This window comes from Salmo salar, chromosome ssa12, assembly GCF_905237065.1.
Source record: "Salmo salar chromosome ssa12, Ssal_v3.1, whole genome shotgun sequence".
Classification (NCBI taxonomy): Eukaryota; Metazoa; Chordata; class Actinopteri; order Salmoniformes; family Salmonidae; genus Salmo; species Salmo salar.
In genome coordinates this window covers 52733605-52748876 of record NC_059453.1, presented here as the reverse complement: position 1 = coordinate 52748876, position 15272 = coordinate 52733605, and the positions used below count along the sequence as shown (strand labels likewise).

Sequence of the window (15272 nt, the reverse complement as noted above, 5' to 3'; positions counted from 1 at the left end):
GAGGTCAAAAGAGGAGAGGAGTGGAAAGAAGGAGGCAGAGAGGAATGAGTCAAAGGTAGACGTGGGGAGGTTAAAGTCACCCAGAACTGTGAGAGGTGAGCCATCCTCAGGAAAGGAACTTATCAAGGCGTCAAGCTCATTGATGAACTCTCCAAGGGAACCTGGAGGGCGATAAATGATAAGGATGTTAAGCTTGAAAGGGCTGGTAACTGTGACAGCATGGAATTCAAATGAGGAGATAGACAGATGGGTCAGGGGAGAAAGAGAGAATGTCCACTTGGGAGAGATGAGGATTCCAGTGCCACCACCCCGCTGGCTCGATGCTCTAGGGGTATGCGAGAACACGTGGGCAGACGAAGAGAGAGCAGTAGGAGTAGCAGTGTTATCTGTGGTAATCCATGTTTCCGTCAGCGCCAGGAAGTCTAGGGACTGGAGGGTAGCATAGGCTGAGATGAACTCAGCCTTGTTGGCTGCAGACCAGCAGTTCCAGAGGCTGCCGGAGACCTGGAACTCCACGTGGGTTGTGCGCGCTGGGACCACCAGGTTAGAGTGGCATAATGTATAATCATCTACAATTACTACACGTCACACTCAACTGTAATTTTCTCTTAACTTGATCCGCCACTAGTCTACACCTCAAACAAAACTTCACAGTTCCCAAAAAATGATTCACGGCGTTTCTAAAAATAAAGTGTACAGCTTAACAGAGAGAAGGGGTCATAACCCAGGAACATTGCCAACCACCAACGGAACGCTCTAAGAAAGAACACGCATCCTCTGAGTGCTGCTGGCCATAGACTAGCGAGTACTATGAACTAACACCTCACCCCCACTAACACGCTTCCTCCCCCACTGCAGGGGAATGGAAGCGGCAGTAGATACTGGAGCGAGAGTTTAGGGAGTTAGGCTGAGGAGGGAGTGAAGGGCGAGGAATGAGATTAATTTCCTGTCTCGGGAGTTTGGGTGGTAGTGGTGATGAAGGGGGTTGGGGTGTCGGTTGTCGTGGCGAGGAAACGCAATGCAAAACAAATGACAGGTCAACAAAGGTTATGTTTGTGGTGGCCAGGGCAGTGAAACAGCATCAGTCTGATTTAAATTGTATTGTATTTACCAGTGACTTGAGTATCGCCATACCTGTTCTCTGTCTCCCGGAGACTTTCTCACCATTCCCCAACACCATACAAAGCAAGCCACTCCATGGTCTTTCCCTTGTCTCACCCCACATTGCACACGCACTGTACACAGCGCACACAAACACACACACACATAGCACCCACACACTGCAGAGCACTCAGCACCCAGCACCCTCAGCTGGTTACCCACTCAGCACACCCAGCACAAGGTTAAGCATGAAAAAGGAGCCCAGGATGATTCGACTAACAAAGAAGACGGTGGGCCCAAAGCAGCAGGTTACCAGACAGACAGACGTACAGGCAGACAGACGTAGAGAGAAAGACAGACAGACAGACATGTACAGAAAGACGTAGAGAGAAAGACACAGACATAGAGAAAGACAGACAGACAGACACGTAGAGAGAAAGACACAGACATAGAGAAAGACTGACAGACAGACACGTAGAGAGAAAGACACAGACATAGAGAAAGACAGACAGACAGACACGTAGAGAGAAAGACACAGACATAGAGAAAGACAGACAGACAGACAGACACGTAGAGAGAAAGACACAGACATAGAGAAAGACAGACAGACAGACAGACAGACAGACAGACAGACAGACAGACAGACAGACAGACAGACAGACAGACAGACAGACAGACAGACAGACAGACAGACAGACAGACAGACAGACAGACAGACAGACAGACAGACAGACAGACAGACAGACAGACAGACAGACAGACAGGTAGACCTGTATGGGGCCAGAGTAGCAGGTTAACAGACAGACAGACGTAGAGAGAGAGAGAGAGAGAGAGAGAGAGAGACAGAGGTGTCTTACCCGCTCAACACTCCCAGAACCAGGTTCAGTACAAAGAAGGAGCCGAAGATGACCAGAGATACAAAGTAGACCCATGGAAGCTCTAGACCCATAGCATCATTCATCTGGAGGAGCACCCGTCACCAGAGAGAGATGGGGAAAGAAGAAGAAGAAGAAAGAGGGGAGGAAGAGAAAGAGAATAACGTGGATAGTCAGAGGTAGAGAAAGGTGAGGAAAACAGTTTGCTAAGACTGCAAGATGAAGGGGGAAAACCCTCTTTACAGTTGAGAGTGAGAAAAAAGGTGAGGGAAGGTCATGGGACTCCGATATATAGAGAAAGGCTTGACTGAACCTTTAATCATTTGAATGTCAGTCACATCCAGGCCCAGTGACTAATCTTCTGACACATCAGAGGGAGTGAGCGGGTCAAAGTTCACACGGAGACCACACGGGGAGTGCAGAGGGCACATACAATTTGAAAAGAATTCAACTGCATCGTTGGGAAAGAGCTTGTAAGTCAGCATTTCACTGTAAGGTCTACCGCACCTGTTGTATTCGCCGCACGTGACAAACGCAATTTGATTTGATAGGATCTCTATGACCGAGGGCCTCACCCAGTAGAGCACGTCCGTCCAGCCCTCCATGGTGATACACTGGAACACGGTCAGCATGGCAAACAGGAAGTTGTCAAAGTTGGTGATGCCGTCGTTGGGGCCGTGCCAGCCCTCCCTGCACTCGGTGCCATTGATGGGACACTGGCGCCCGTGCCCTGAGATCGCACACGGAGCCGGCTCGTCCTCCGCTATCATGCCTACAAAGAGAGGGGAGGGGGAAGGAGAGCCGGAAAGAGAGAGAGACTGAAACCACAATTGCAATAGTCATGTACACACACACAGATGGTAAGATGCACGCACGCACCCACACACACACGCTCTTACCTGTGCTGGGGAAGAAGCAGGTAGCGTGCATTTTGCCAATGAAGAGCTCAAGGCCGATGATGGCGTAGATGATGATGACAAACAGGACCAGCAGGGCGATGTGGAGGAGAGGGACCATGGCTTTAATAATGGAGTTCAGCACAACCTGTAAACCTACAGAGAGTCAAACGTACTTGTTAGAGAAGGACGACATAGCTAGGTGTTTGTGCGTGCGTGTGTTACAGTAATACTGTGTGTGGTTGAATTTGAGTCAAGGTCCATTGGTAAACTCTCTTGACTCCGGACCACATATCTCCCTGGCGACGGGGGTACGAGTCTCACCTCGCGTCTCCTGTCTGTACCATTACTTGAATTATTATTATAAATGTTTAACTTCTTGGATGTAAAAATCCTTTCCCAAGTATTGCCACGCATAAACACAGGCATATGTGATCGTATCCCAATGTAATCAAGGTTTGAAATGATTCTGTTTTTACAATGATATGTAATATGAGATCTGTACGTAAAACATTTACATTTGACATTTGTCATTTAGCAGATGTTCTTATCCAGAGCGACTTACAGTAAGTGCATTCATCTTAAGATAGCTAGGCGAGACAAGCATATCACAGTCAAATATATAGGATACGAACATTCCATGCCAGCTAAACATTGGATATATGGCGTATTTAAAAAAAAATAATACTCATACACATCTAAAATCTATGAATGAAAAATCTGAAAATAGTAATCTATTACACACGCATGATTAATCAAGGATTTTATCTTATGAAAGAACAGAAATGTGAAAGATTTCTGGATATAGTGTTTCAGAAATCATTCTTGGATTTTCCTGCCATTGTAAATCCTTGGGCGGGCTGGCTAAGCATTTTTTGGGGGTCACGTAAGTCCAAACAGTGTAAAAAAATATATATAAAAAAAATATTGTGACCCCAAGTCTAGATTTGTAAAAAAATGACTTGGTTGTTAACTAGTGCTTGTTGGATGTACCTGTGCCAAAACTCTGTTATTTATCATCCTATACCTAGTGAGCCAACATGTTTTGAGCAGACCTTTATTTCTTAAGGATTGACCCTGAAATAGGAGCCCGATGCAGGTAATACTTCATCTGGTGCTACCCCAACAATAGCTGTCCCTGACCATCGTTAAGAGTATGCTTCCTGATAACTCGTCGGTTGGTTCTTACTACATTAAGTAAGGGAATTTCTGTAAAATGGTGGAGCAATGCCTCCCTAGTGGCGCAGTGGCTCTCACGGCTCTCAACCTTCGCCTCTGCCGAGTCCGTACTGGAGTTGCAGCGATGAGACAAGACTGTAACTACCAATTGGATACCACAAAATTGTGGTGAAAACGGGGTGAAATAAATATAAAAATAAAAATAAAGATGGTGGAGCAATTCCAGAGAGCGTGTTTCATGAGGTTAAATTGATTTTTACCGGGTTAAACCATCACTGCAGTATAGAATCGCAATACATATCGAATTTTGATAGATATAGGATTGCAATACATATCAAATTTTGATAGATATAGGATTGCAATACATATCGTATCGGCACATAAGTACGGTGATAATATCCTATTGTGAGGTCCCTGGCAATTCCCAGCCCTAGTTAACATGTTCGTGATGTGTATTCAGGAATAGAACCCACTGGAACCCACATTGATCAAACCTACCACCTTCATCTCAAGACAACGTGAAGGTGCAGAGAGGGAAGGTTGAGAAAACGACATTGGGTGTATCATTGTAGAGATATTGGCAGTCAAAAATAAAAAAGAGTGTTTTGTGAACTAACACTTGTACTTTTCTTTCCCCCCCATTCTGTAGTTATTCAAACGTGTTAACCCTCGCAAAGACCATATCACCTCCTCCCTCCCCGACACACTCTCCAATTCGCCTACCGCCCTGACAGATCCACGGGCGACGCAATCGCCATTAAACTGCACACTGCCCTTACACACCTGGACAAAAGCTATGCATATGTTCGGATGCTGTTCATCAACTACAGCTCGGCCTTCAATGCCAGAGTGCCCTAGCAGCTCACTACAAAGCACACGGCCCTGGGTCTGAACCCCTCCCTATGGAACTGGGTCCTGGATTTACCGACGGGCCGCCAAACCCAGGTGGTGAAGGTAACAATTCCTCCTCGACACTGATTCTCAACACGGGTGCATCCGCAAGGGTGCGTCCTCCGTCCCCTCCTGTAGTTTGCTGACGACACAACAATAGTAGGCCCGATTAACAATCAGGCAGTACAGGAGCATCATGGCAAAAACTGGAAGACAGGCCAATAATTTCTACCCTCAGACCATCAGGCTGCTGAATAGCCACCACTAGTCAGATACCTGCTCCAACCTGCTACTCCCCCTATGGACATTTTTTCCCCCACACCCCCTCAACGGTCACTTACCGTCCCCCCTAGCTTACTTTTACTCTGCCCATAACTAACATTCATAACTGTTGCAATTTTAATATGTATATATATAAACTCAGCAAAAAAAGAAACGTCCCTTTTCAGAACACTGTCTTTCAAAGATAATTCGTAAAAATCCAAATAACTTCACAGATCTTCATTGTAAAAGGTTTAAACACTGTTTCCCATGAACAATTAATGAAAATGCACCTGTGGAACGGTCATTAAGACACTAACAACTTACAGACAGTAGGCAATTAAGGTCATAGTTATGAAAACTTAGGACACTAAAGAGGCCTTTCTACTGACTCTGAAAAACACCAGAAGAAAGATGCCCAGGGTCCCTGCTCGTCTGTGTGAATGTGCCTTAGGCATGCTGCAAGGAGGCATGAGGACTGCAGATGTGGCCAGGACAATAAATTGCAATGTCTGTACGGTGAGACGCCTAAGACAGCGCTACAGGGAGACAGGACAGACAGCTGATCATCGTCGCAGTGGCAGACCACGTGTAACAACACCTGCACAGGATTGGTACATCCGAACATCACACCTGCGGGACAGGTACAGGATATCAACAACAACTGTCCGAGTTATACCAGGAACGCACAATCCCTCCATCAATGCTCAGACTGTCTGCAATAGGCTGAGAGAGGCTGGACTGAGGGCTTGTAGGCCTGTTGTAAGGCAGGTCCTCACCAGACATCACCGGCAACAACGTCACCTATGGGCACAAACCCACCGTCGCTGGACCAGACAGGACTGGCAAAAAGTGCTCTTCACTGACGAGTCGCGGTTATGTCTCACCAGGGGTGATGGTCAGATTCGCGTTTATCGTCGAAGGAATGAGCGTTACAATGAGGCCTGTACTCTGGAGCGGGATCGATTTGGAGGTGGAGGGTCCGTCATGGTCTGGGGCGGTGTGTCACAGCATCATCGGACTGAACTTGTTGTCATTGCAGGCAATCTCAACGCTGTGCGTTACAGGGAAGACATTCTCCTCCCTCATGTGGTACCCTTCCTGCAGGCTCATCCTGACATGACCCTCCAGCATGACAATGCCACCAGCCATACTGCTCGTTCTGTGCATGATTTCCTGCAAGACAGGAATGTCAGTGTTCTGCCATGGCCAGCGAAGAGCCCGGATCTCAATCTCATTGAGCACGTCTGGGACCAGTTGGATCGGAGGGTGAGGGCTAGGGCCATTCCCCCTCAGAAATGGAACTTGCAGGTGCCTTGGTGGAAGAGTGGGATAACATCTCACAGCATGAACTGGCAAATCTGGTGCAGTCCATGAGGAGGAGATGCACTGCAGTACTTAATGCAGCTGGTGGCCACACCAGATACTGACTGTTACTTTTGATTTTGACCCCCCCCCCCTTTGTGCAGGGACACATTATTCCATTTCTGTTAGTCACATGTCTGTGGAAGTTGTTCAGTTTATGTGTCAGTTGTTGAATCTTGTTATGTTCATACAAATATTTACACATGTTAAGTTTGCTAAAAATAAACGCAGTTGACATTGAGAGGACGTTTCTTTTTTTGCTGAGTTTATATATATAATTTTGGTCATGCTGCTCCCCCTATGATCATTCCCCCTCACCACTTCAACAGTCTCCTCAGCCTCCACCCCAATGGAAATGTATTTTTTCATCACTGCTACAGTTGTTATGATGTATATAGTGCTATTGTAACGCCCTGGCCATAGAGGGGTTTTTTGTTCTTTATTTTGGTTAGGCCAGGGTGTTACATTGGGTGGGCGTTCTATGTTCCTTTTTCTATGTTTTTGTATTTCTTTGTTTTGGGCCGTGTGTGGCTCCCAATCAGGCACAGCTGAAGCTCGTTGTTGCTGATTGGGAGTCACACATAAGGAGCATGTTTTTCCTTTGGGTTTTGTGGGTAATTGTTTCTGTTTAGATATTTTCCTAACAGGACTGTTTTGCTGTCGTGTTTTTGTTCATTTTTGTAGTATTCTATTAAATTCCAAGATGAACACTAACTCCGCTGCACCTTGGTCTACTCTCTCTTCAGACAGCCCTTACAGCTATTTTTTATTGTTTAATTACCATTTTCATTATTTTATTTCACTTTGTCCTGCATGTTAGAGCCCGGAGCCTAAGATTTCAACTGTACTATCGATCATACCTGCAACCCTGTACATGTGACTGTTAAAAACTCTGAATCTGAATCTGATATGTTGTTGTCCCACCCAGTTATCTTAAGATGAACGCACTTACTGTAAGTTGCTCTGCTAAATGACTCAAATGAAAAAATGAAAATCAGGTCACAGTTTGCCGCAGTGTTATTTATTGGTGTGGTGTTACGTAGTGCCTTTCAGAGGTTAGCCTATATACTGTAGGTCAATGGAGGTTGCTGTGCATGTTTCATCATGAGGGATCAGTCAGCCCTCACAACAACACTGTGTTCGTGTCAGACCTAGGTTAATATACTATTTGAAATATTTGAAATGTTCTTTAGCCTGCCTGGAGTGCCAGATGGATGGGGTTCGCACTCCTTGTAACTATTCTGTTCCATGGTGTCAGGCAAGCTCAACCAAGTCCAGATAAAGTATTTGAAATGATCTCAAATAGCATTTGAACCTAGGTCTGGTTGGTGTTGTTGTGGGGTCAAAGGTGAAGGGTCAGATAACAGTAACTCACTGGGCACTCCTGAGACCAGGCGTAGGGGTCGCAGCACACGGAAGGCACGGAGGGCTTTGACGTCGAAGCCGCCCGACTTTCCCCCGTGGCCGTGGGCGGAGGGGTGGAGCGCTGCCGCTGCAGCTGCCGCCGCCCCCGCCTCCGCTTCCTCCTTCGTCTCAACGGAGTCTTTGGTCAAAAGCTCCAGGACAACACTGAACAGCCTGTGGAGAAAAACCAGGGAAAACATGTTACAGGAAACACATCAGAAAGAGAATGTTACAGATCAAACATTCCAGCACAGCACTGACTTACTACTGAAAGAGAGAGAACATGTTAAAAGGACTGGAGCATTGGATTCAGGGCCCATATTCCTCTCTCAGAGTAGGAGTAGGAATGCTGATCTAGGATCAGGTTCCCCATGTTCATGCATCTTATTCATTATGATATAAAAGGCAAAACACAGTAGATCAGCAGTCCCACTCCCGAGACTTTATAAATACGGGCCCAGACCAATACAATAGACTCTAAAGAAACGTACAGTAGGGCTGGTTAAAAAGTTTCCCTGCACTAATTATAATTTTTTTGCCCGTGCTACAGATGGCAATATCGATCCGCTAATAATTTGTTTGCAAATGATTTTTCAGCGGGTGCTGCAGAACCCTCAGCACCCCTTCTTCCCGCGGCTATGGAGCTGAGAGAACATTTCGCAGTTTTAAAGCAAATTTCCTGCAATTCTATGCATTTTGCCATGGCTAATGAAATGTTCTTTTGCTCAAACATAATAACAAAATCAATATTGCTAAATTCATTGTTTTGGAATGTTCAATTCTCCCTGACTGTCTAGCTTTTGTTTCGGTGATTGTTAGTTCTCAAAGATCATATAAATATATATTTAGATCCATTATCTTTTCTTTTCACACTCACACAAACAAACACACACACACAGCAGGTAAAAACACAGTATTATACTGTAGTTTATGGATGGAGTGAACATCCTATTGTAAAAAAAGCAGACGTTTAGTTCCAGTCAGTTAGCCAGTCCTCACCTACTGGGCAGCAGTAGGCACTAAATGGGCTGAATGGAGTTGCCAGTAGAGGCCTGGAGGGCCGTAGAGGGCTTTACTTTAGGGCTACAATCACAGGCTGCTGCAGCAGCTGTAGCAAACTGATGTTGGACTGAATCAGAGTAGAAAAACCGACGGCCTCTCACTGAGGTGTTTGATGGCTCACTCATCAGTTCATATGAAAATAATACCTTCAGAATAGAATACCATCAGAATAGAATACCATCAGAATAGAATACCAAATGTATATGCTGAGCCCCTTTTATTATACTGTAACTGTACTTTCTTGTAGAGTACTTAAAAATACATTCTGATAATGATGATAATGATGACAGATCCCAATGAGGCCATCATTTGATCTGACATCACATACACTATATATATACAAAGGTATGTGGACTCCCCTTCAAAAAATAGTGGCTATTTCAGCCACACCTGTTGCTAACAGGTGTATAAAATCGAGTACACCGCCATGCAATCTCCATAGACAACCATTGTCAGTAGCATGGCCTTACTGAAGAGCTCAGCGACTTTCAACGTGGCACCGTCATAGGATGCCACCTCTCCAACAAGTCAGTTTGTCAAATTTCTGCCCTGCTAGAGCTGTCCCGTTCAACTGTAAGTGCTGTCTAGGAGCAACAATGTCTCAGCCGCGAAGTGGTAGGCCACACAAGCTCACAGAACAGGACAGCCGAGTACTGAAGCGCGTCTGTTCTCGGTTGCAACACTCACTACCGATTTCCAAACTGCCTCTGGAAGCAACGTCAGCACAAGAACTGTTTGTCGGGAGCTTCATGAAATGAGTTTCCATGGCCGAGTAGCTGCACACAAGCCTAAGATCACGTTGGCTGGAGTGGTGTAAAGCTCACCGCCATTGGACTCTGGAGCAGTGGAAACGCGTTCTCTGTAGTGATGAATCACGCTTCCCCATCTGGCATTCCGACTGACGAATCTGGGTTTGGCAGATGCCAGGAGAACACTACCTGCCCAAAAGCATAGCGCCAACTGTAAAGTTTGGTGGAGGAGGAAAAATGTCCTGGGGGTGTTTTTCATGGTTCGGGCTAGGACCCTTACTTCCAGTGAAGGGAAATCTTAACGCTACAGCATAAAATGACATTCTAGACAATTCTGCGCTTCCAACTTTGTGGCAACAGTTTGGGGAAGGCCCTTTCCAGTTTCATCATGACAATTCCCCCATGCACAAAGCCGAAGTCCATACAGAAATGGTTTGTCGAGACCGGTGTGGAAGAACTTGACTGGCCTGCACAGAGCCCTGACCTCAACCCCATCGAACACCTTCAGGATGAATTCGAAAGCCAACTGCGAGCCAGGCCTAATCGCCCAACATCCGTGCCCGATGCTCTTGTAGCCCAACATCTAGTGGAAAGCCTTCCCAGAAGAGTGGAGGCTACTACAGCAGCAAAGAGGGGGACCAACTCCATATCAATGCCCATGATTTTGGAAAGAGATGTTTGTCGAGCAGATGTCCACATACTTTTGATCATGTAGTGTAGTTTGTGCAGTCATTTGGCCTGCGTGCAGTATTTTAGTGTGTCCAGTTCAGTTGTGAGGATATTGACACGTCTATATTTGGATATCACAGGGCTTATCTTAGTGTGCCGTTTCTATGATGACTTCAATGCGTGTGCTGTAGTCAGTCAGTCAGTCAGTCAGTCAGTCAGTCAGTCAGTCAGTCAGTCAGTCAGTCAGTCAGTCAGTCAGTCAGTCAGTCATCCTAGCAGGATGCATCTCTCTGCATCTGACTGCATGACAGATCAACCCTGCATGCCGCATACAGACACAGATCTGACCTAGCTACCCACTGGACTGTGTGTGTATTAGAGGAGGGAGGGAGGGAGGGAGGGAGGGAGGGAGGGAGGGAGGGAGGGAGGGAGGGAGGGAGGGAGGGAGGGAGGGAGGGAGGGGAGGGGAGGCAGGGAGGGAGGGAGGGAGGGAGGGAGGGAGATAGGGAGATAGGCAGGGAGGGAGAGAGATAGGGAGGGATAGAGGGAGAGAGATAGGGAGATAGGGAGGGGGGCAGGGAGAGAGGGTGGGAGGGAGAGATAGGGAGATAGGGAGGGATAGAGATAGGGAGATAGGGAGGGATAGACGGAGAGAGATAGGGAGATAGGGAGGGAGGGAGGGAAGGAGATAGAGGAGAGAGGAGGGTGGGAGAGGAAGAGAAAGCTAGAGAGGAGGAAAGGAGAAAGAGAGAGAGAGAGAGCGAGAGAGGAAAGGAAGAGAAAGATAGAGAGAGAAAGAGGAGAAAGAGAGGGAGAATATGGAATGATTGAGAAAAGGAAGCGAGGGTGGGAGAGAAGCGATGGAACATGGCGAGATGGTGAGTCACTCCAGTGGTGGTAAAGTTGTGATTTATCCTCCATGTCTTTTCTGGGTCATATACTGTAAGTGGATGAGGGTCCGTCCATATTAGTACTGGGCCACCGACAGTGGACACGTCCGGAATGGCACCCTATTCCCTATATAAGAGTCTACTACTTTTGACCAGGGCCCGGTATATAGGGAATACGGTGCTATTTGGGAATGAACAAACTCAACCACTGTCACAAACAAGTACATGTCAGGCTCAAATGAGGAGCTGCAGTTCAAATTCAAAACCTAAACTGAAACACAAAAAAATGCCCTGGGTCTGTATTCATCAAGCTTCTCAGTCACTGAGCATAAGTACTGTTCTGGGATCAGATTTGCCTTGCAAATTATAATTAATGGACAGGCGGGACCTGACCCTGGATCAGCACTCCTACTCCGAGACGATTTAATCAAGTACTTCACAACACAATCAGAACTGAGGAAGTCCATACTATCGAAAATCGCTTTAGCCCTTCAGATGAATTCCAGTTGAATGAGCGGCTGGAGAGTAAAGAAGATTGGAGATACCTACCCGACAACGACGATGACAAAATCCAGCATGTTCCATCCGTTTCTCACATACGCGTTCTGGTGCGCCACTAAACCGTAGGCGATAATCTTCAGAAAGGTTTCGATAGTGAAAATGACGAGGAAGACATGTTCTACCGTTTCCTGCAGAGAGTGAGAGAGAGAGAGGGGGAGAGAGAGAGAGAGAGAGGGGAAAAGAAAACAATAGATCACTATGGTCGTTGGGCCATACTAATGATTTATTATACAGTAGTGACCATTCATATTATTCATATTAGAATATTAACACACACACACACACACACACACACACACACACACACACACACACACACACACACACACACACACACACACACACACACACACACACACACACACACACACACAGTACACACTAGGGTTGGGCAGTATACCGATTTTCCTACCGTCATACATTTTCTGTGCCATACCGGAATACATGGTATTACCGTAAGTGCACACAAGATGCTCTATACATTAAAAAATATATATATCTACAATAATAATTTCTAAGATTACGCACAAAACTATTTAGGCAACAGGGATCTTGATCCGGGAGGGGATTTGAATGTCTCTGCTGTAACCAAGAAGCTTGATATTGACATTTAGCCACTTACAGTAGCTAGCCAGTTAGCAAACTAAATGCATAGCTGGAGCCCTGAGATGGTGACATTTATTTGACACGTCTTAGATTTCTTATAATTATACCTAACTTATTGTTCTAAGTGGTGGCGTAGCACAAACCCCCGCAGCCGTTGGTATTTCAAAATACCCCGGGAACACGGTATTAACGGTATATCGCCCAAGCTTAATACCCACACAGTACACACAAGCTAAACACACACAATCCATTTAGGTCCTTTCTCTGTTTCTGGAATGTATTCATTGGAGAGAGGCAGCCACAACCGTAGAGAGACAAAAGGGAAAACTGGAAACTCCCTCACTGTTACGTAAATGCCAATCACCGTGATGGCTGTAATGAAGGGAACACCTGGACACACATACACACACACACACACACACACACACACACACACACACACACACACACACACACACACACACAGACACACACACACACACACACACACACACACACACACACACACACACACACACACACACACACACACACACACACACACACACACACACACACACACACACACACACACACACACACACACACACACAGAGGGATGTTTTTGGATTAGCCAGTGTGTCGCTGGCCTCCTGTAAAGCAGGATGACTCTAGTTCATCCAGTTGATCAACGTTTCCAAAGTGTTTCCCTCGGCCCGCTGCAGCACTGTCCAGGCAGCCCACCCCCACAACCCCCCCATCAGGCCTGGCTGCTACCTGGCGTAATGAAGCAACTCAAATCTTCCAACCGGAGCATGATTACGTTCTAGAATCCCCCTGGGTCTGCGTCCCAAACGCCATCCTGTTCCCTAACGTTTGACCCGGGGCCCACAGGGGCACGTTTGAGGTACGTTTTGGGACAAAGCCCTGGCCACCACCCCACAGCGGCTGTATTCAGTCGGGAACAACAGGTAGAGCTCTGACTTCATCAGATTCGAACCAATCAACTCATCCCATCTCAACGCTGACTCGACATGACACAGGTCGAAAACAGACAGACATAGAAAGCAGACACTCGGGCGCGGGCCCATCCAACGTGACCTGGGAAGTGTAAAACACAGTTTCCGAGGTCCGCATAGACGGGATAACTTGGAGGCTCCACGGTGATGGTCTTGCTGTGGTAGGTACTGTAGACAGGGAGGACAGGATAACTTGGAGGCTCCACAGTGACGGTCTTGCTGTGGTAGGTACTGTAGACAGGGAGGACAGGATAACTTGGAGGCTCCACAGTGACGGTCTTGCTGTGGTAGGTACTGTAGACAGGGAGGACAGGATAACTTGGAGGCTCCACAGTGATGGTCTTGCTGTGGTAGGTACTGTAGACAGGGAGGACAGGATAACTTGGAGGCTCCACGGTGATGGTCTTGCTGTGGTAGGTACTGTAGACAGGGAGGACAGGATAACTTGGAGGCTCCACAGTGATGGTCTTGCTGTGGTAGGTACTGTAGACAGGGAGGACAGGATAACTTGGAGGCTCCACGGTGATGGTCTTGCTGTGGTAGGTACTGTAGACAGGGAGGACAGGATAACTTGGAGGCTCCACAGTGATGGTCTTGCTGTGGTAGGTACTGTAGACAGGGAGGACAGGATAACTTGGAGGCTCCACGGTGATGGTCTTGCTGTGGTAGGTACTGTAGACAGGGAGGACAGGATAACTTGGAGGCTCCACGGTGATGGTCTTGCTGTGGTAGGTACTGTAGACAGGGAGGACAGGATAGGGAGCAACAGATGCTGGCTGAGACAGGTATGTCAGCATCAGAGTAATGACTGAGTGAGTGTGTGTGTGCGTGTGAGTGTGAGTGTGAGTGTGCGTGTGCGTGTGCGTGTGAGTGTGCGTGTGTGTGTGCGTGTGAGTGTGTGTGTGTGTGTATACAGCCCAGGAGGTTGTTAGCACCTTAATTGGGGAGGACGGGCTCATGGTAATGTCTGGAGTGGAATAAGTGGAATGGTATCAAATACATCAACACACGGTTTACAGGTGTTTGACGCCACTCCATTTGCTCCGTTCCGGCAACACTGGCGGCACGCAGGCACACACACACGTTCCTCACGCAGCCTGTGTTGCCCTGTCTCTAGCCTGCCACAGGGGGATGCTCAGAGGGGTTGGGTTAAATGCGGAAGACACATTTCAGTTGAACGCATCCAGGTTCTCCACTCAGCAGCCTCCTGTTGTATACAGTAAGCATGAGTGGGGCCAAAGTGTGACTCAGCTGTTCAGGACACTCCCAGGTCGTCCCCAGAAACATGTGACAGGTGAGAGGGCTGGGCTGGGACCCCTTTCACCTTCCTTCCTTCCCTCCCTCCCTCCCTCCCTCCCTCCCTCCCTCCCTCCCTCCCTCCCTCCCTCCCTCCCTCCCTCCCTCCCTCCCTCCCTCCCTCCCGGCGTCCATTCATTATAGACGAGACACAGCAGCCACCTTAGCACCCAGCATGCAGTGTACACAGTATGGACACAGCATAGAGTCTGTCTGCCTGTCTGTCTGTCTTTCGCTATTTTCAAAGCCATAACCAAATAGTGTGCTAGCTAGCTTGGTTTCATCCGCTGCTTTCTCCCGACCCATATCATATCTATTGTTACCTATTCTAAAGTCAGGGGTCCTGCTAGGTTCTGCTGGCCAGAGGCAGTGTTCAGAGAGTGAACGTTAAACACAGCCATTTAACTCTTCACATGCTGGACCCCTGACTCCCTTCACACTCTCTCTCTCTCTCTCTCTCTCTCTCTCT

General features: G+C 47.3%; 1 protein-coding gene across 1 annotated transcript in view; it reads right to left on the bottom strand.

Moving 5' to 3' along the window:
• The window catches only part of LOC106565299 (voltage-dependent L-type calcium channel subunit alpha-1D), a 133870-nt gene that overhangs the window by 62875 nt on the left and 55723 nt on the right, over nt 1–15272 (bottom strand). Inside the window, 5 exon segments of the mRNA XM_045692034.1 lie at nt 1959–2062; nt 2552–2748; nt 2876–3028; nt 7944–8146; nt 11892–12031. Of these exon segments, the coding sequence (XP_045547990.1) occupies nt 1959–2062; nt 2552–2748; nt 2876–3028; nt 7944–8146; nt 11892–12031 (797 nt within the window).